At 36.5% G+C, this 22428-nt stretch overlaps 3 protein-coding genes across 3 annotated transcripts in view; all 3 read right to left on the bottom strand.

Annotated features, from left to right (window-relative positions):
* Positions 1–10939, bottom strand: part of LOC131069718 (eukaryotic translation initiation factor 4E-2) — a 30170-nt gene extending 19231 nt beyond the window's left edge. Inside the window, exons 1-3 of the mRNA XM_058005253.2 lie at positions 10607–10939; positions 10312–10486; positions 9545–9670 (exon numbers count right to left, since the gene is read on the bottom strand). Coding sequence (XP_057861236.1) covers positions 9545–9670; positions 10312–10486; positions 10607–10791 — 486 coding nt within the window. The 5' untranslated portion in view covers positions 10792–10939. The remainder of the gene's footprint in view (positions 1–9544; positions 9671–10311; positions 10487–10606) is intronic.
* Positions 10940–12883: 1944 nt separating this feature from the next.
* Positions 12884–13504, bottom strand: LOC131069656 (uncharacterized). The gene has a single exon (XM_058005166.2). It carries the CDS (start codon positions 13502–13504, stop codon positions 12884–12886), a length of 621 nt encoding a protein of 206 aa, XP_057861149.2.
* A 714-nt stretch (positions 13505–14218) lies between these two features.
* LOC131860176 (uncharacterized) lies at positions 14219–15556 on the bottom strand. The gene has a single exon (XM_059214552.1). The coding sequence runs from the start codon at positions 15554–15556 to the stop codon at positions 14219–14221; it is 1338 nt and encodes a 445-aa protein (XP_059070535.1).
* Positions 15557–22428: the final 6872 nt, after the last annotated feature.

Genomic DNA, 22428 nt, shown 5'->3' with positions numbered 1-22428 from the left:
ACTCCTTTCTTGTACAAATTTCCTTCCCATATCACATATTTGGCAACCTTCAGCTTCAAATTTCTTTTCTGTTTAGGGGAAAGTGTTTGGGGACATTCACCATATGTCAACAAATAGTCAATGTCTGAGAACCATTCATCAAGAGTGCTAGTGAAGAGCACCATTGATTGGGCTTCTTCCTCATCTGGTTTATTTTCAGCAATCATTTTACACAAACCTCTACCCCCAACCAATGTTGTTGGTTTAATATCTATATCATACTCTTGAACTTTTGCCACCTAGGCTCCTCTCTTATTGCCATCAATATCTTGCTAAGTCAAAATGCTCTTAATAGCAAAGCTAGGAACAAAGATTAAAGAATGAGTGCAAAATATAAAACCTAAAGCTCTTCGGTGCTTTGACTACAGCGAAGGCATGTTTTTCTATAGGTGAATATTTCAACTCATGCTTTTTCAAAGAAAAGGTCATAACGGCAATAGGGGCTTCTATTCCTTGTTCATTCTTTTGTAATAAGATAGCAAACATGGTGTGATTGGAGGCATAGTAGTAGATAATAAAATCTTTTTGAAAAATCAGGTTGCAGGGTTAATTCACAATAGTGGTTGCCACTTTTACTCGCGAAGGAAAATCACAGGTGTGGGAAAAAACAAATTAAGGTGGTTCGTACGAACTAGTGGCATTCACTCGAACTACCCAGGGGGGTTCAAACGAACCCCATTTCGGGTTGGGGTTCAAACGAACCCCATTTCCGGTTGGGGTTCAAATGAACCCCATTTCGGGTTGGGGTTCGAACAAACCCAAACCCGAAAATGGGTTTGTTTGAACCCAATAAAATATTATATTTAAGGGGTTCGCTCGAACCCCCCTTCAAGCGAACCCCCATTAAAACGTTTTTTTAAATGGTTTGTGCCTCCCATGTTCGTACCCATACGAACATGGGTTCAAATGAACTACAGGGAGTTCGTTCGAAACCCCCTTCGCTCGAAGGGATGTTCATTCGAACCCCATTTCTAGGCATCTCTCCCCCAATCTCTTCAAACTTCTAAGAATTTTTGGCTTTCAAACCTCTAGTTCAAGGCTCAAATGAGAGAATCTTGACAACCCAAAATGTATGATAGTAGTCTTCGAAACAAGCTTTCCAACAACTATAATTTTATTACATTGTGAGTTTATTATGATCTTGTATTTTAAATTTTACCAAATATAGGCTTTTCACCAAACATGAACTTCTCTGTTCAACGCATTGGGAAAATAAGTAAATTAATTCAAAAAAAATCCTGACAAATATCTATGCACTAGGTATTAATGTCTTCTTTCTAACAAAAAAAAACAAAAAAGAATTTTGATAGAACAAGTTATGTGTTCAGACATACACCTATGTCTAAATTATAATTAGTCCGACTTCAAAACTTAATAAAATAAAAAATATTCAACATATCACTATCAAACCAACTACATGCACTGAGTATTGATGTTACAAACCAAAATTCGAAAGAATTGAGTTCTTATCATTTATAGTAAAAAAGTTATGCGTTTCGGGATGCACAATCACTCTTAAAAAATGTTGTTTGCTGTAAAAAACTACTTTTCGAGGGAGATGGAAAAATCAAAACAATTTTCTTCAAAAAAAAATGAAAAAAATTATATTTAGAATCTGTAGACAAGATGTTACAAATCACTAGTTTACATCATCTTCAAATTCTTAACGGTTTAAAAGTTATAGGTGTCAGAAAGTGAAGGCTTTTTTCAAAATGTTCTTTTAGGTGTCAAAGTTGGCCAAAAAGTGGGAACCAGTATTGTGAGTTCACCCTACACAAGGATGGGAGCATTAGAGATAGCTATTTTAATATCTTCAAAAGCCTTTTTTCCATCCTAATTCCACCTAAAAGTTGGCTGATTTTTCATCATTTCAACAATATGCCTAGTCAACATGGCAAAATCAGGAACAAAACTTCTCAAGAAGTTAACTTGACCAAAGAAAGATATAGTTGCACTTAGAGAAGTTGGGAGGACTTAGCTACTGTATAGCTTTGACTCTTTCAGGGTCGATTTTGATTCCGTCTCTCGACACTATGTAGCCCAAGAGTTTCCCTTCAGTGGCTGCAAAAACAGACTTCTTAGGGTTTAAGGAAACGCAAAAATCCCTACACCTTTGCAAAATCACTTCCAAGTCTTTCAAATGATTCTCTCTTTTCTTCGAAAATACAGTCAGATCATCTAAATAATCCACAATTATCTTGTTCTTCAAATCACCAAAAGTTAAATGCATGGCCCTCTGATACGTAGCTCCCACATTTATGAGTCCAAAGGGCATCCTATTATAGGCGAAGGTGCCAATGGGTGTAGTGAAGACTATCTTATGTTCATCTTCAAGCACTACTTCAATCTAGTTGTACCCGAAAAAACCATCCAACATGGACATCATTTTAGAACCAGATATTGTCTACAAGATGTATTCCATCCTTGGTAGGGGATAATTATCCTTAAGAGAAGCCTAATTCAAGTTTCGGAAATCTACACAAATCCTTACTTCTCCATTCTTCTTTCTAACCGGTACAATATTAGCAACCTAGGTAGAGTGATAAATTGGGTAGATTATCCTTGCTTTCAACATTTTATCAATTTCATTAAAGATTGCTTCCACAATTTTAGGATTATAGGTCCTCCATTTCTGTCTAAAAGGAGCTACACCAAGCTTGAGGGGAATATGATGTTGTATCTTACCTCCTTTAAACTTCTTAAGATCATCATAGCACTAGGCAAAGGCATCCTTATATCTACTTAACAGAGAAATTAGATTTGCCTTCTTCTCGGCAGAACAGCATTTCCCAATACATACTAGCTTCGGGTCTTCTTTTGTACCAATGTTAATTTGTTCATATTCTGCGGAAAACCTGATGGAGTCAAGACCTTTCCATTTAATATATTGATCATGGCAATTGACCAAATGCTCTAAGGAGACCAATCCATTAGGAATTTTATTTCCTTTTAATTGAATCATTTCTCGGCTTCTTGATTCTTAAGGCCTACCTCTCCCTGGAGCACATCAGCACTTTCTTCTATGCTTCCTTCAAAAAATGTATGAGCAAAAGCACCTGCAGTCTCCAGAAAGTCAATGATCTGCTTATCACTATTGAAGACTTTCCAATGATTTATATTATCCCGACATTTTAAGATCCCATAGTGAGAACCAATGCACACATTGACTAGACCCACACGAAGTTTACTGAATCTAACAACATCTACTATAATAGAAGTGTTGATTTGTGAAAAGAAAAGTCAAAAAAAATTGTTAAAAGTGGTAGGGAGATCATTGACATGATAGATCTTAAGAAAGCAAATTAATGATCCTTTGAATTCATTCCATGCAAATGAGGAAAACTACATTAGATGAAAACAAATGGGGACCAACTTTACAAGATAAAACGCATAGAAATTAGTAGCAAACAGATGTTGAGCAGCTGAGCAAAACCCAAACAGAAACCTCCTATTGACTCAGTTGCCCTCATCTAGATTAGAAACATGAGACCAGAATTAGTAATCTCTTATAAGTTATAAACATGTTTCTCCATAATGTTAAAGAGAAATTTTGAATCCACCAAATGAAGTCTTCAACTACTAATCTTCAGAAACAAAAAGGTCGAAGTAAAACTGCTTTATAGTGGACTCGCCCAACCCCTCTCAATCTCAAAGAATGAAAACAATATATTTAAAAAGTTTTCAGGTGGGTTGCAGCCTCACTGAACAAATATACTAAACAAATCACATCTTCATATACAAATTAAACTCAATCATCTCTGTTTACAACATGAACCATTGCAAATAGAGTCAATTCAATAAGCAATGGTTAAAAAACAGATCTTAGGCTTAGAGAAGCAATAAATAGTCCTTAGCAAACAATTTGCAGCCCAAACCCTCTGTTGTATAGGTTAAAATTTGAATTGGAGTTCAAGTTCAGAAAAAATAAAAACTGTAAAAAGTTTCCCACTATGATAATTGATTATAGTTTGGTGATTAAAGGTGAATAAAAGAAAGAAGCAATTTTTAATATTGTAAATCAAAAATTAATGTGTTTTTCTACATAGTTTCATAACATTTTATATAAGAAAACGTGTGAAAGTGATGCAGATTTCTAAATAATTAAAACGTTTGTTAAAAAAATTAAAAACCATGTCAGAACCTCTGATTCTCTGAGTTGGAACAAGATGATAATACCATTGCACCTCCTTGAATTTGCATTGTCATCCAAATAGTACAAAAGATTCTTTGCCTAAGAGTATGGCACCATATAAAAAACACAAAAACTGTTGTTGACAGGTACAAAATTGCATTATGAAGAGTTGTGGAGGATGCTATTGTGGGTGGCTCTTGCAACTTCATCTTGTTAGAGAATCATAACCTTGACATTCTTCAAGACAAGTACAAAGATGCTCATACATGGTAATACCTCCATGGGCAAGGTTTTTGATTTCCTCCAATCTCTTGCAATCAAAATTCTATCACTAGTTACAATTCTTCTGCAGCTATGTGTTCCAATTTCTAATTAATAATTATATGCAATTTCAATAGGTTGCAAGGCTTTTAGTTCGGCAAAACTAGACCAATACTCCTTTATTCATTTGATTAATCCCAACTATTTGGCAACATGTGGTCTATGTGCATTCCAACTTGTGTCACCTGTCACAAAAGGGAATCAACTACAAGCCAGAGGCAACACAGAATGGGGGTGTAACACCTATGTGTGCCAGCTTGGATGCATCTAATGCCAGAATCACTTTAGAGGATGAGGAGGCTCTTACAAAAGATGTATCCAATGTGAATAGCATCGTGCTTGCCTGTGGTTTAAATGACCCAATTGATGGTTTTGATGCTCTCAGTTGAGAGCAACGTGAAGATTATTGATTATATTTATTAATTTGTATTGATTTGACATATATGATAAAACATTGAATTATCAGTTATCTATTATTAATATCAACTATATTTTCAATTTTCTATATTTTTATCAATATCAACTTTGTTTTCTTTACTTTTCTTTTTGCAAATAATAAAAATTAATAAAAATACACAGAGAAAATTGAAAACACAATGACGTTGCTAAAGATATTTTTATATATTTTTAATAGTTGCAGCAAAAAGATACAGAGTTGACAATACTGTTGATATTGATAAAGATAACTGATAATTTGTAAAATAATATATACAGAATTGAAAACACAATTGATATTGATAAACGTAATTGAAAATTCAAAGTTATATCATTTATGTCAAATCACTAAAAAATAGTGAATGCAATCAATAATCTTCATCGAGAGCATCAAGTTATAACTTGGGTCATTTGAACAAGAAGCAACCACAATGCCACTCCAACTAGCTATATAAATGACTATGGTAAACCTTACAACACATGCGTCCAAGTCAGCACACACACATACAATGTACAGTCATACCTGGCTGTACCAAACCTGGGCTAAAGACTTTCACACCGGCAAACTCAAACACCAAAACCAAACCTGAACTAACAACTTAGCATAACAGAAGTGAAGATGTCATACGAAACCAATCACTACAATTACTCATATAGTTTATATGTGGCTCTAATCTGGGCCTTTTTAAAACAATAAACTGGATTTTGTATGATATATAATTAAATAAAAATATTAGCTAAGTTAACCGGAAACAAATGCAGATACAAATTCAGGTCTAGGAAACACTATTTTCAAGGGTCCAAGGTTTGGTTAACCTTTGAAAAATGCATAAATTAAATATTAGAAATACAACAAAACCTAAGCATAATAGCATTATTATGTGCATGATCAGCACTAAAATTCAACAAAACCTGAATAAATTACAAAGTTAATAATTCAGCATATCAAAGTGCCAGACATCAAGTTACGTGCATACTTTTCTTTTTAAATGTTCTTTAATGCTACATCAAATTCTGCCAAAGTTGCTCCAGGATGTGGAAGCACCACCAACAGTTTCAGAGATTCCAAACCATCAACTAACGTAGACATTAAAATAAGTCCACTGAAATCAGGGGACGTCTCCAGGTCCCTTGGTTTTGGCTTAAAAACAAACAAGCAATGCAGAAAAAGTAGATAGGTTCATCACACCTAGAAGAAATCCAAGACATCTACAATTTTTATTTGATGCCTGCGAAGAAATATATCTTTACTGTTAAACAGACATTTCCTTGGAGAATATGCAAATACCCTTAAAATGTCTAAAATTCCAAACAAAACCTTTAACATTTCAATGTTTTCAGCACGGATCAAGTAGACAATGCCAATCGTAAATAATACAGGGTTTTTCAGCAAGGATCAAATAGACAATACCAATTGTAAATAATACAGGGTTCTAACAAGGATTTACAAGCCATCTACAATGCAACAACATAGAGAATAACCTTGTAACCAGTATCTAGCTCCCACCAAGGTGACCTAATTTCAGATCCCTTCACTGGAACATAGAGAATAACCTTGTAACCAGTATCTAAAGCCTGGCACTCAATCAGGATGGGAAAACACTCTTGCCCATGATGGAAAGGAAAGACTATTAGGTTTTTCCTATTTGTAAGACTGACATCCTTCAGTTTGGAGTAACCCCAAATCATTAGAAATTGGCTTCCCTCCTGGAAATGGCATGTGCCCCCCTACAGGAGATCCGGCTGTCTGAATAAGTGATGTTAATGTTTGAGGCTGAGCACTGGGCATCACTGGCTTAAATTAAAAAGGGTTGGACCACTGAACCTTAGAAGGAAGTCATATACAGACTCTAACCACCTGAATTTGAAGTTTCATAATTAGTTTAAATGTCAAGATTTTTAGTTAACCTGCAACCAAGCAGAAACTTCACTCTGCTCATTTTCATGAAGAGCAGTGTACTCTACAACTTGATAATAGCATTGTATATATACAGTATTCTCAGCTTGCTGATGAACTCCACCATGCTTAACCGTTCATTCTTACAAAAAATATGTCAATTGTAATTTGAATCAGAGCAGCAAAAATCATTTGGGGAAAAAATCGGCAAACCAAAAGTATAAGATTTTTTGAAAAAATTGGGAAAAAGTCAAAGGAAATTTTGGATTTAAAAAAATATAAAACAACCATAGAAAAAAGAGAGAAAAACTATTTTTTTTAAATTTAAGGGCATTTCCATAGCATAAAGATATAGAGAGCAAATAAAATAGAAAGTTTAACCCATGAATTATAGAAAATAGATTTTTGTTGTTTATATTCATATCAATGATGTTCGTACTTTATCATGTACAAAAAGACCAAACAAAGGCAAATGTTCACTTAACTTTTTAAGAGGGCAGTCACCAAAGAGTTGTCTAAGCCTGAGATCAACTATTACCTAAGTCTATGAAGTAACTGAAATCAAAATTTATCAGACAGCGATCCAACAACTGTTAGGAAATTTGTACTTAAACACTTTGGCTTCTTGGAAGAATCCCCTAAACAAGTTTTAAACTAAAATTTGCATCCATATTTTTCATGCCGAATTTTTCTTTCTGTGCAAGTTGTTTTTCTAGGCCTGATTTTAGGGGGAAAAAAATGCAGCAACATGGAGGCAAGTGTGGAGACTCTTTATATAGTGGAGCCATCTTAAATAGATCAATGAAGAAAACATTTTCCATTCATAGTCTGAGAAGGTTAAAATGATTATGGAACAACATGACATTGGAAAAATGATTATGTAGCCTTATTGGAATCTAAAGTAAATTTAAAATTCTTTTAAGTAATATAAAATGCATTTCTTTCTAAAAATTAGAACAGCAGCAATTCAACTAAATACATGGACAGTAATGCCCAATAGAGTAGATTTTTTTAGTTATAACTTATTACAAAGCTTAAGGAACCTACTTGCCGAGGATACTACTTGGGAGGTTTCATCTTTGCAGCTCCCTGCTTTCTTGAGGAGTCCTTCCCTCACAAGGCTATTTTACATTGCTCTTGTAATTTGGGATTTAACTATTTCACCCCATTGTTTGATTTCATATTTATTTATGCTGAATCCTTAGTTACCGTTTTGTAATTTAAATCCCCTTACCATTGCACTTCTCTGTTAAAACTAAGTCTACTTTTTGAACCCCATGGACATGATATTGGCTATTCAATTATGAGCACAAAAAGGCAGAAACGTACATGCAAAAATCAAGTTTCAAATTAAAATTAACAATTATTATAGCCCTGGCAACAAGATATTCCCTTCAAAAAGTAGTAATGAAGAGTCAAGACCATTATTTACTCAGTATATTGTTTTCACTGGCAGAAATTATCTTATCCACTTTGGTCTATATAGTGTCATCAAATGCTTCCATTATACCTTTTTGTAGGCGGTTTGCTGGTAGGGTGATTGTGAGGTAAGTTGCTGAAAGAGTAACTATTATTAAATAAAGAACAAGAGGAAAATAAAGGAAAGGCTAACCTTCAAGAAAGAAAGGTAGTGGTTCATCTCTTTGATCCAAACATTTCCCTTTTGGATCAAAAGTAAATGTCAAACTGAGTCTAAGAAGATAGGGGAGGCTGAAGGAAGAAGGTTGAGTAGTTTTTGTAGGCCGGCCCTACAAAGTGTAACAAATGTTTTTTTGCTACCCTCTCTTACTCTTTCTTTCTAATGATGTGCCTTGTTGATCTATTTCTAGGGAGGCTCCAATCTGAAACCTGCCAATATAATGAGAGTGAAAACCTAACATATGATTTCTTGAAACTGAAATCTTTGATTTTTTTAAATAGAGCTATGTGCTCTTGTAAACAGAAAAGTCCAGCTAAATAGATGATTAAATCTGGAATTAATATGCAGATGCAAATTACGAGAGCCAAAAATGCTCTGATCAGCCTCTAACTCTGTTGTAATCTGACAAATTTGAAACTAGCAATTAATGAAATTTGATTTTCTTTCTCTGAACTGTAAAGTAGACCTTTCTAAAAGATCAAAGACTTAAAACATCAAATGGCACAAATCTGGGAATTGAAACAAATCAATACAAAACTTTAATTGACATCACTATACCATTTTCAGACAGTGTATAGAGTCAAAAATTAAATCTTAGTTATCTTTTTTCAGCATATTTGGTTGCTAGGCCTTCGACAACTTCTACTGTTGCATCTGGAATCCATCACAATTTTACTGCTGGAAGACATCCTAACCACATCTGTTGCAATTTTGCTGCTGGAAGACATCGCACGACCACATTTTATCATTTTTTTGGTGCATTTCAGGGTTTCATGGGTCGTGAGAAAGGGACACAATTTTTTGCCAGATTAATTGTGTTTTTCAATGAGATTTTTTGCAGATTAATCATGATTTAAATTGTCATAAATTGTTGACCAGATGTCAAAGATTTTTACTATAGATCGGGGAAACAATTGTTGAGATGTCTGATTTTTTTGAAATCATGATTAATCGAGATTTTTTCCAGATTTTTGCTTCTGTTATTTGAATTGTACTTGCATCTTATTGTGTTTTCCCTTAAATCATACAAGATAAATAATTTCCATCTTTAAGTATGTACTAATTATATAGAAAAAATTACCTGGGCAGCTTCATTAGCAGCAGTCCTGGTCCACAAGGCAATCTTTTCTGATCTGGCCCGTACACTTGCCACCACCCCACAAATCTCATCACCCTCATCAAATTGCTCGCCAATCATGGCTAACAACTGCACCCATAACCAAATTTGACAGATACAAAATCAGATAAAATCAAATTTTCAGCATACCGGGTTAGATGAATTTATTATTCTAAATCTCCAGGAATTTGTAGTGTAACAGTGATTAGGTACGTGCATAAGAATATGATCCTTTAAAATCCTTATCACCGAATAATAAGGTGATGACTCAAACAGACAAGCAGCAATGTTGTCATGTAAGGTTTATGGGTTATATTAGTGCAATAACCACATTTGCAGGCAAATCCATAACTTTGGCAAGCATGTGACAAGACGGTTGTGTATGGACTAAAGGGTGAATAGAGGTGTAAATATAATACGGTCCTAATCTTAAGAGTGTTATTCATCCCAAACTTTGGTGTAAGGGTTATGGGATGCATTAGAACATTTGTCACACGCCCATAAGGCTCCAAAGTTGCATTAGTGCGTGTAAACTACTTTGTACATCTGACAAATGTAAATTACCCCACAAATCGCTCAAGTTAGCGCATAAAAACATCCTAGATTTAACCGGGAAACAAGAAAACTAAGGTGTATTTAAAAAAATAAAATATAAAAAACTACGATCACAAACAAGTCTGATCTACTTTGGCTAAGAAATTTAAGGGAATGAAATTGAATTGGGAAGTCACCGTGTTAAGCCAGATTTTATCGAGTTCATCCTTGCCGCCCCGGGTATTGTTGACAGTCCATTTTCCTCCGTGGGCACATTGAACGTCCTCCCATTTGGGCTCCACCCCCTCCTTGAAGCAATGAAAATCAGTCCCAGGTGGGAGTTTGCTCGGCAAAAACAAACCGTTGTATAAACTGCATAACAGAGGCAGCAGCACCAAATCATTCTATATTGGCCTGACCAAACACTAAATCCTTTTTTGACATAATTTAGCTTTAAAACAATCTTTTGGGTGGGATTTTCTGAAAACTCACCACCAAAAGTCCTCGATAGTACTGAATGTGTAAATAGAGCGAAGGGAGCTGCCCCAGGCTGCCGATTTGGATTTTGCAGAGGGATTGTCGAACCAAAATGTCCATGGTCGCTCTAAGGGATGCTTTTTGCTCCCATCGATTGGCCTCTCAATAATTTCTCCGTTCTGTGATTCTTCCTCCGCCATTGCAATAATGTTTAATAACTGTGTACTCTCAAACTTCAAAGCAGTAGAGGATAGAGAGCCCTAAAGTTGATCGTTTGGGGTTTTTAATCCAACACACTTCAGGTATCAATTGTTTCCTGCCCTTGATTCACATGACCACAAACCCGCAAACTTAGGAGTTAGATATAAGCATTTTCACTTTGGAAGTTGCTTCTCAAAGCGTTGGCTAATTAAAATTGGGTACCCCTGTAGTTGATGTTGAGCCTAAAAATATATTAGCTATCAAAAAAGGAAGTGCAATATATCAAAAGGAAGTGTAGTTATATTAATAGTAAAATATATTTTGAATAATATATTAAAAGGTTTAAAATTGCAGAATATAACTAGCAGTTGCAGGTTTAGTGCCTGCAACGGTGCGCCGATAGGCGAGCCGAAATGGTGGAAGAGAACAATAAGTTTATATAAATCTGGCAGAGGAAGCTGCAAGAGCGAGCTGTAGAATAGAGGTGGGCAATCTGATGTGGAATGTGTTTTAAGACAGTGTACAGTTGGTTGGAATAGATTCCTGCAGGGGTGACGAAATCAATTGAAGTCAACTATTAGTTGGAATAATTTGTATATTAAAAGTATAGAGGAGAGGTGGAGAGGAATCGAAGCGTACCTTCTGTGTGAGGGGCTTGTTTTGTAATTGGACTTTCACTGTTTGTGTGGAATGTGCAAGAGATGATGGCTAACTGTATTGGGAACGTACAAAAAAAGTTTATATAGAGTGTGTGTGGATGTGAAATAAACAGGAATGAATATAAGTTTGTTAAATGTAGAGATCATAGCAGCAAGTTATAGTGATTATTTGGAAGGAGTTTACCTTTTGTTTCACCCAAAATTTGCTGAATTGGCTGGAAAATGTAACCTTTTCTGGGCCAAAGGAGACCTGCAAAATGAAGTGAATGTGTATATTTTTTGTAAGGAAGCGATGTTATAAGAAAGTTTTTAAATTAAAGAGTAGATTACATGGTAATATAAAACATCCACATAGTAAATTGCATAAAGAAATTCTAAAAATGTGTCATGTAGAGAAGGTCTTATCATGGTATCTCACCAAGGATACGTTGAGAGGAAACAGCATTGTCAATGGGTTGCATAGCATAGATGTAAAAAACAGCAGATTTGTAACACACAGATATATATATATATATATATATATATATATATATATATATATATATATATATATATATATATATATATATATATATTAACTATGAAAATTCTGCAAATTGAATGGACAGGTGTTAGAACAGAAACAAAGAAGAGGAAGGGGGGAGAGTGGGTTGAATGTACCTGATTTTAGCAGAACTAAAACTGAGTTATCCAAGCGGAGGGAAACTGCATTGGAAAAGTGTTTCTGTTTTAACAAAAGAGGTGGAGCTGCATTGCAAAGGGTTGCATTAGAGAAAAATAGATTGTTAAGTTGGAAAAAGAAGTATAATAAAGGAGTGGACAGCGAGTTAAATGTACCTGGCAGAGTGAGGTTGCTTTTTTTTAAGTTTATCTTAGTAGATTGAGTATAGCAGAGGAGGTAACAACAAACAATTGAAGTTGTATTTAATGAGAATGAAGCTAAATGTGAAAGAGACATGGAAAGTTAGTATTAATGTATGTAAAAGTGTTTTAGACAAAACTGTAAATAAAATATAGAATGCGGTGCAGGTGGAAGAGGTGTTAGTTGCAATGCAATTATGTTGTAACAAAGTTAACTAGTGCAGGGAAGTGTAGTGATGGGGAGTTCATATTAAGCAGTATATTATAGGTGCAAAGAGCAACAAAGTATATTTTTCAAAATGAAAATGGCCAGAGCAAGAGTTGTTGATAGATATATTGTTACCAGGGGTGCAATGGCGGAATGGGGAAGGTCGAGGAAAAGAAGCCTACAATGTGGGTGCATGCAGCGAACAACAAGGTGTGGACGAATAGGGGAAATGGCACCTGCAAGAAAACAATCGATGTTATGAAACCAAATGTATACAAGTAACGAGGAGAGTGGAGAAACCCAAATGTAAAAGGGTGGAGTGGTAGGAATTTGGTGGAGTGACGTACCTGATGCTATAGGGTATTAGAGTTGTTGGTGGGGAGGCGATGCAAATATCTGAATGGAGAGAGCACTCAATCTGTTTTCCTCTTTTTTCCTCGTAGCTGTATAAGCATTGCTTTGTAATTTTGAATATCTTTCAAAACTGAAAGGTGGCTCTATTCTTAGATCATGAAGAGACTTCACTCGTGACAGTACAGTGAAGGTCAGCCCTTGTTTTTCAGCCTTGCCAATGTCGATTGTTGCTTCGTCCAAAGTGAGGCCTTGGGATTTGTGAATAGTAAGGGCCCAAGCCATTGCAAGGGGGAGCTGGGTGCGGCTGCCTCGAGTGATAGGTGGTATAGGGACAAATTTTGGATTTGCATTGTCCCAATGAGGGCCAGAATAATTTTTGAATTCAACAACCACATACTTTGGCAAGTCAGGAGGTCTAGAATCTGTATCATAGATAATGGATCTGATTTGTCCTAATGATCCATTGACCAAACTAGCTTGTATCCATAGATTAGCAATCAACATAACTTGTTCATTAGGGGAGAGGAGCAATTCTGAAGGAAGTTGCTCATCTTTATTATATTCAGGGTTTGTTTGCCTTGAATTTTGGGCGAGACATCTTGCAACAGGTAAGTGTAATTGTTTTAGCATTTTAGTATTGTGGTGTTTGACAGATGCATTTGTTGTAAACAAATGAATTGAATTGTCAAAGTGCTTGTTATGATCTATAGGCAGTTTGGAAGAGGATCGAGACATAAGAGCTTCCCAATCTGTTTGGAGTGGATTGGCATTTCTAATGTTTTGCAAGATTGCACGAAATTGTTGTTGGATGTTTGAGGCACCTTGTTGTCAGAAACTTGTATCTAAGGTAACAACAGTTTGAAAGGAGTGCCATAATGCAAGGGTTGTAGAATGTGAGGCATACAAAGGCTTGTCCATCACTGGAGGTAGTTGGCCAAGGTCGCCTACAAGGATGATTGAGAGGCCTCCAAATGGTTCGTGTTGTTGGCAAGGGAATGCCTGACGTAATCTGTTGTCAATTTTCAAAAGCAATTTAGGCCCCAAAAAGCTCATCTCATCAATTAGTATATATTGTAAGTGTTTGTATTGTTCTTGGAAGAGCATCAAAGACTGTCCTATTAAAGGTTGCATATCTCTAAGGGGGATGCGCAGGGCAGCATGAATAGTTGTTGCTTGGATATTATATGCAGAAACGCCAATTGGGGCAAGCACAAGCAAAGGATTGAGCTGTATATTTGTGGAAAGGTTAAGTTTATTTCTAATGCATTGTATCAAATATGATTTACCAGTGCCTGCAGTGCCTTGTATAAGCATATGGAGTGGAGGCGGGGTTCCAGGAGATGCCTAATGGGCAAGAATGAGTTCAAGTGCAATTTTTTGTTTTGATGCTAAGGGGAACGAAGTAGTGGGAGGAGAAGTTGGCTCGAGAATGCTAGGTTGGCAATTTATTTTATTAGTGGAAATGAAGGTAACAACAGTATGATGAAGTGGATCAGTGGGATAAGGGGCATGCCAATCAAAGTTAATATCGTAATCGCGTCTACCCAGCATCTGGAGATCATTTACATTGATTTTGTTTGAAGCACCCATTTGGGAAAGGTATTCCCATTCATATTGGTCTTCATTGTGTGAATATAAGAAAGTATCACCATTAGAGTCGATGTCATTTTCAGTTTTGCATTCATGTTCTATTCCATAAATATGCCAACGTGTGTAACCATGTATGCACAATAGCTTCCAATTTGCAATGATTTGAGCAGGTGATGTACGTATATCTGTTGGAATATTGCGAAATGGTTTGTACAAGAGAAGCTCACTCCAACAGTAGGCTTCAAAGTTGTCATCAACCTCAGGTGGAGAGGTTTTAAAATGCGGGTAAACATTGACAATTGCTTGTTTTTGGAGTTTTTGCCATTGATGCTTTTTCTGTTGGGTGTTGTATGAAAATTGTTGTGTTGATTGTATCAGCGAGATGCTTTCCAATTCAATAGATCTTTCCATATAAGTAGAAATATAAGATTTGGAAAGTTCGGCATTGTCATTTTGTTCAGCAATTCGATGGAGGGCCTTTCTGCTGACATTAAGGGAGACAAAATGTCGGCTACAACTTATCAATGGGAGTTTTTGCAACATATGGCAAGTTTCTTGTGCGCTGATGTCACGATCAGCAACTATCCCCATCATGAATTTTTGGTATGTGAGCAAGATGGTATCTTGCGTATTAGTTGTAGCAACTATTTTCTTTAGGATGTCAACATAACCTACTGACTTTTGTTTTGTTTTTGCAGCATATTTAGAGATATATTGTATGACAGCCATTTTGGAACAAACGGGTTGGCAATCAATATTTGAACGCCATATTGCAAGCATGATTGGACTGTGAATGTTCAAACGATTGTCATTTCTTGTTGGTTCATATGATGGGTTGTTGGCAGCATCAACAATTAGTGTTGAAAAATCTTGCTCGGGCCAAGGTGCTTTGTAGCAACAATGGAGGGTTGAGCAGCCTTTTTTTTTTAACCAAGTGTGGGCAGAACATTTTGTATGTCGCTGAACAACATTGACGAGTTCCTCATAGTCAAAGAGAGGGTCAATGGATAGAATTTGGTTTGTATCAGCCATGCAGGGATCAAAGAGTGAAGCAGTCTGTTGGCTTGGCCAATTTGGTTGCGAGGATTCCATGTTGTGACATACCTGTCAAAAAAGGACTTAGCTGATTGGACAGCTTCATGGTTAGACCAGTTTATTTTGTCCATATCAGGAGCATTTGGTAACCACAAGAAGCCATGTATATGTGCGGACCCACGATGTTGCCATTTGTACCTGCACCAATGGTCTTTAGCTTTGAAAAGCTTGTCAATAATCTCCTCATGGAATATTGTGAATCTAAAATGCAAAAACAATGCTGTGACGTGTGGATTGTGGACAATGTTTTGTATAAATTGCTTCTTCATGGATTGGAATTCTAGAGACAAGTTAGGTGGAAACAATTTATGTAGTTCTGGCCATTTGGTATCAGCTGCACTTAATGTGAAGAATAATGTAGGTGCTCCCAATTGGTGTATCATTGCAGTGAGATCCTTGCGTGATCTTTTCCAATAAGCTCTTGTACCTCGCAAAGAAGCTGCAAAACGCATTAATTGGTTTGGCAATTGATCGGATGGTGTGGATTGGGGTTGTTCACGCAAAGCTTGTAAAGTAGTTGGGATGGAGTTTTCTAAGTTGGTGCGTAGGAAAACTGAAGCTGTTTGCTGGGAACGGTGTCTCATAAGTAGATTGTAAAGATAATATATGAACCTAACATGCTGTCCAAACCTTTGGTCATGATATCTTATCAAGTGGAAAGCATATTCATGCAAGTGGACATGTTTTGTCCTTGGTTGGAGTGGCAGTGCGGATCCGCTTGGGAACAATGTTGGGAAAGCCATAGTAAACAAGCCTTCAGTGTTGTATTCATTAATGGGTGAGGAACTTATTTCAGGCCAAGGTGCAACATTTTGATCATCCGTATGAAGGTGTAATATCTTTTTAACGACATCTAGTTCAGGGGCTAAACATGGTAGTTTTGGGATGAATGATGATGTGGTCTGCAATTCAACTTCATCATCATTAGAGAGTTGCTCGTGTTGGGGAAGGTGGTTGCAAATCAAAGGAATTTGGAAGGACATGCAAGAATTCAGATATATTGGTAGATGTTTATGGCAATAAATCAACAGTTGCATCATCAATGATAACATCACTGTAGTATTGGTCATGTTGAATTTTGTAATGCAATGCGTCCATAACATGGAACTTGTTGACGTAACAATCATATTGTTTTCCTTCAAGATTTGTCCTTCGAATAATTACAACTTCCAAATGTTGGAATTTGCAGGGCAAAGTAGTTGCTATTTCTGAAATGTCTTGTGGGAAATTAATGGTGTGCCCTGTATATTTGTATTGACCACCTCTGGCATGGCTTACTTGCAAAATAGGAGCAATCCTTGCTATAAGCATATGTTCTACTTGTGAGAGTCATTTTAAAATGAAGGGTTGTTCGCCAGGGTCCATATTGTTTGCAATATAGAATCTGTGAACACCCTTTTCATTATAAAATCTTGTGCAAATGATAACAGGCTGAGTTAATTTGACATGCATACCAACATACTTCTCTTTGCAGATTGTACATATCTGTAGATGCGACAAGTTGTCAATCCTTGCTCGGAAAGAAGCTAGTGCAGTTGTAAATGCAGAAGATTTGAGATTTTCTGAGATTGGTGTTGTTGTAGCATTAGATGTAGCATTTGTTTGCAGATTAATTGGCAACGGTTGCATGTGGGGTTGGCTGGATTGTGCAGCAGATTGGGTGGGTTGACTTGAATGTGGTTGGAGCACAGTTGATGGATGGGGTTCAGAAGAGGGCAGCGGTATGCGAGGGATGGGGATGGCTGAAGAGCGAGATGCAACCAGGGTTGGCAACGGTTGCAAAACATTGGTATCAATGTTACAATGAAGGCGTTTGTTTCGCCGCCTTAATGAAATTTCTTCTTTATGTTTTGCATAGTAGATCCTATTTTGTTCTTTCTTTCTAGCCCTTTGCAAATCTGACATTTGTGGAGCAAGTGCGTCGGAGATCTGAGAGAAATACAAGAGTAGTGGTTTGTTAGAACGAGAAGGTATAAGATGAAAAGAAGAAGTGGAGGTGTATTAATTGTGTGGCACAAATGGTTGGGAGCATATGTATGCGAAAAGAATGCAAAATGGAATGCAGGGCTTTAAATCAGAAGAACCCTAGGCGGCTTCCAATGGTAGGAAACATGTGTTGTCATATCCATGAAAGGTAGTCAAAACGGTGCAGCCGGTAGAACCCCAATTCCCTTCCAATGGTTCTCCACCCTCCTCCACCGGCCGAAGGCAAAAGGGATTGCAAGATATGCATGTATATAAATATATATGCAGCAAACAAAAATACACAGGCATATGTGTGAATATGGAAATACACAGAGAGTGCAGCATCTCTATGCAAGTGCATACACACAGAGGCATATATACCTGCATACATAGATACATATATACATATATATATATCTATGTATACATATATACATATATATATATACATATCTATGTATATATACATATATACATGTATACATATATATATATATACATGTATACATATATATATCTATGTATACATATATACATATATATATACATATCTATGTATATATACATATATACATGTATACATATATATATATATATATATATATATACATGTATACATATATATACATGTATATATACATATATATATATATACATATATATACATGTATGTATATATATGTGTATACATGTATATATACATATATACATGTATACATATATATACATGTGTAGCGTCGTAAATTGTACGCACTTGCTAGGGTGGTACAATTTCACACCTAGTTTAGCACCCGCCTTGGCGCAGTTTGCATTTTGCATTACATTTCCCCTTTAGCACTTAATTAATTAAATTAATTAGGTCTAGGGTTCTATTTTATCATCTCCCATATCATAAAGTTGGGCCCTTTTCATTAAAGTGTGCCCCTTTCATTTTATTCCTCCTATACATCATTTAATCAAAAACCCTAATTAGGTCCTATTTTGAACTTGGGGGCTTGATTTCGGGGGTCAAAACATCTCGAAATCACCTGTAACTTCGGGATTCTCTCTAAAATCATCATATCCGACAGTCCTGAAAATTTGGTGAAAAGTTGTCGGGACCATGGCGCCCGGAGTGCAACATGGTCCCGAACATTTTTCTCGAAATTTTAGGAGCGCGATCCAATCATAAAATAAAGCTTAACCCCAAGAAATTGGCGGGAGATTCAATCTCTAGGTCGGCCAAAAGATGAAATTAAGACCTAGGGTTTCATATATAAGAGCTCTCTTTCTTCATTTGAAAGGATCGGAATTTTGGTTTTTAGGACCTCATATGCAGTGAAAGAGCAGATCTTTGAAGACTTCAACAACATTCAACATCCTTCTATCAATAATTTATCAATTTCATTCATCCATTTAGGGCTTGGAAGACATTGAAGAACAATAGGAGATTACCGACTGAAGATTGGCTTGTATCCCTCCCTTGGGGTTGGGTATGATTTCATGTTGTTTTCATGTCTTTGCATAAGCTTCAATATATCCTTTATTCGTGCTTTAGATCACTTTGCATCTTGATTTAGAGCATTTACATTATCATTTACAGACAATTAGGGTTTACTTTCTAGGTTGCTCTAGTTTGCTTTCTTGCATTTAAGGACCTTGCACACACACTGGGTCTGCACACACAATACATTTTACAATACAACTTGGCTATTCGTGGAGGTGGAAATCACCGAAGCGGGGGTTTGACTAAGGCAAAACCCTATATAGCCGCCCAAAACACCTTTTCAAATATAAGTGCAGGTTTCGGGACTCAAACGACGCCGCAGGGTACAGATCCAGGAAGAGCAGACTGAGACAGAACTCCACACCAAATTGCAAAGCAGAAACCCAGGAAAAGGGCGTGGGGCACCCTGGTCCTGCCAGGACAGGGGCGCTGGGCGCCCTGGTCCTCCTGACAGACAGCATTTTCAGCATTTTTGACAGCTTTTCCAGAGTGCAAAACAGCAGTTTCCGGAGCAATTTCAGGGGCAGAATCAGGACAGTGGTGCCCGCGCCCCCGTCCCGAACATTTTCAGTCATATTTTAACTCCGGGTACGCATTTGCATTCTTATCTTGTCCTTGTGTTTACAGCTTTCCATCATTTAAGTTCAATTCTGTAATCTTGTTATTAGTTCATACTTGCACTTTGGGGTTAGGGATTGAACTTGCATCATTTCATCTTTCAATTACAACAAAGGAATAGAAATCCTAATAGGTAGCCCGTGGCTCTCTCTTCCACAAGAAGAAGTAGCCAATTGTGTGATACCTCTAGGCTCTTTCGTATTCCACAAGTGTGTGGTTGAAAGTGAGATTAGGGCATGTTTGCTTAGTGTCACTTTTTCTCCCACACATTTTTGGTGAACCCGACGTGAATCTATCATTGCTTCCTCTTGCAATGCATTTGTTAGATCTAGATCTAGATTTAGTGTGTTTTCATTTCATTTTCATTAAAAAAAAAAAAAAGTGTGTTTCTTTGCATTGTGTGTTTAAATTTTATGCAATTTCAAAATGTCAGATTTTTATTTGCAAGATGTTCATATTTGTGATGATTATGAGTTAGATGAAGCTTTAGATGAGTTTTTGAAACCTAAATATACCAAACCTTCATTTTACCAAAAACTCATAAACATTGTTACTATGTCATTTCGTTGTGATGAGAAAGATAAGTCGAATGATTCCTCTCAAGGGTACATTCCTATCAACTCTTCCACTAAATCTAGTAACATGGTTGTTTTCAATGATCCCCTCTATGAAGAGATATCTCCTTTTGAATCAAAAGATAAACCTTTTAATAGATATGATCATGCTTTGTTGGATGATGCCCTTGATGACCTTGTAGCTCCTAAAAAATGCTCCCTTCATGAGGATCCTTTTGTGCAAGAAGATGACATTATCCCTACATTTCCTAGTGATGGCCTTTCCTTTTCCAACAAAATTCCCACTAGAGATGATGAATTAATGATAAATGCTTACCCTTCTCCTAAAGTTGGTCTTACCCATAAGCATCCCTTAGAGAAAGAAGATGAAATAATAAGAAATTTCCTTAATTCTCTCTCCCCTAAAGATCATATTGAACATATTTTGAGGAAAGAGGATGAGTTTAACACATCTATTGATGCTCTCCCTCCTAAGGATGAGGAATTAATAAACAATGTTATCTCCTCTCCCAAAATTGACAATACTTCAAACATTCCTTTCAACAACCTCACTATTTGGGATGAACCATTAGAAGAAGGTATAGATTATTCTCTACCCCTAGCCAAAGGGGATGAAATCAAGATTGGAAACTCCCTTGATAGTTTCTCCCCTTCCTTGAATCTTAATCATTCTCCCTCTAAAAATAAAGCATCTCCCTCTCCTCAACTTGGTTCTACTCATAAGGAAACCCTAGTTCAAAGCAAGATGGTTAACATCTCTTTCAAAGATCTCTCTCTCAAAAGTGAGACTTTAGAGAGTAATGTTGATCCTTCTCCTAGAGAGTTTCCCCATGTAGATCCTTTGATGATAGAGGATGATATGACCTTTCCTAGTATTACTCTGCCTACTAGAACATCAATGCCTACCCCTTGTCTCTCTCCTAAAATTGATTTAATCCATGATGAGATTTTAGTGCAAGAGAAGACTATCAACAATTCTTCCAACACTTTTGTTCATTCCTCTAAACCATCCTCAATCAATTTGATACATGTGAATGAAACACCTAACAAACCTCTCTTCACTATCCAAGGTGCTTGTCCTTCTCAAAATTCTCAACCTTTAAATAAGCCTATCTTAGTGGTTCAAGGTGGTTATGCTAATGATTCTTTTTGCACTCCTAAGAAACCTGTTATTACTGTGCAAGGAGGTTATTCCTCTAAGAGCCCTTATGAGTATGCTAAGCAATTGACTAGAGAGAGTTATCATGCGGTTGCCCATACTTATAATACTAGAAACAATAGGCAACCTAATCCTCCTCCAGTTATCCCAACTTCACTTCCTCCTTCCCAACCTATTCTTCCCCAAGCTCCACGGATTTCACAAATGCTTAGTAAGGACTATGATCTCATAGAACAACTTAAAACTACCCCTGCTAAGATATCCCTTTGGGATTTGATCCAAACTTCTTCTGCTCATCATGGAATGTTACAAGATGCCTTGAAAGATTTGAATGTTCCTCCACCTAATACATCTAGTAATATAGTGTCTTTGGTTAACTTTGTGATGAATCCTAAAGCTCAAATTGTGTTTACCCAAGACGAGTTGCCTACTAGTGAAATTCAACAACAATATGATCCCTTGATGATTGTGGTTATCATAAATGACACTGCTATAAGACGAACACTGGTAGATAATGGCTCTGGCCTTAATGTGTGTAGCATTAATCTATTGCATAAGATGAATGTGGATACATCCCTTATTGAGCCTGACTCTCGTCCCATTCGAGGCTTTGATAATGTGGCTAAGTCTTCATTAGGTATTATCACCTTACCCATCACAGTGGGACCTGTTACTTTGCCTACTCCTATCCATGTTATGTCGGGGAATCTAACATACAACTTATTATTAGGGAGACCTTGGATTCACAGTATGCAAGCTGTCCCCTCTACATTGCATAGACAAGTTAAATTTATTTATAACAATAAGACATATACCTTGATAGGTGATACTAATCTTCAGGCTTGTTTGCAAACATCTACTTCCAAAGGGAGTTCTTCTAAATCTTCCTCTTCTAATGATGACGCTTTAAACAAGATACCTATGAACAAATCATTACCCTATGATAATCAAAATTCTTTGGATGAGTCTGAAGCTCCTGAAGAAGATCCTTCTCGACTTGAATATACGCATAAAAAGGCTTTTGATCCTGAGAAGGTTCTCGCAGATGACGATTGGGGATCTCTTG

The sequence above is a fragment of the Cryptomeria japonica genome, chromosome 11 (genome assembly GCF_030272615.1).
Source record: "Cryptomeria japonica chromosome 11, Sugi_1.0, whole genome shotgun sequence".
In the NCBI taxonomy this organism is placed as follows: domain Eukaryota; kingdom Viridiplantae; phylum Streptophyta; class Pinopsida; order Cupressales; family Cupressaceae; genus Cryptomeria; species Cryptomeria japonica.
This window is presented reverse-complemented; position numbering and strand designations above follow the sequence as displayed.

Bases quoted from the DNA above. Each gene is read 5' to 3' on its own strand.
- LOC131860176 (XM_059214552.1), bottom strand. From the start codon at position 15,556: ATGGAATCCTCGCAACCAAATTGGCCAAGCCAACAGACTGCTTCACTC.
- LOC131069656 (XM_058005166.2), bottom strand. From the start codon at position 13,504: ATGCTAAAACAATTACACTTACCTGTTGCAAGATGTCTCGCCCAAAAT.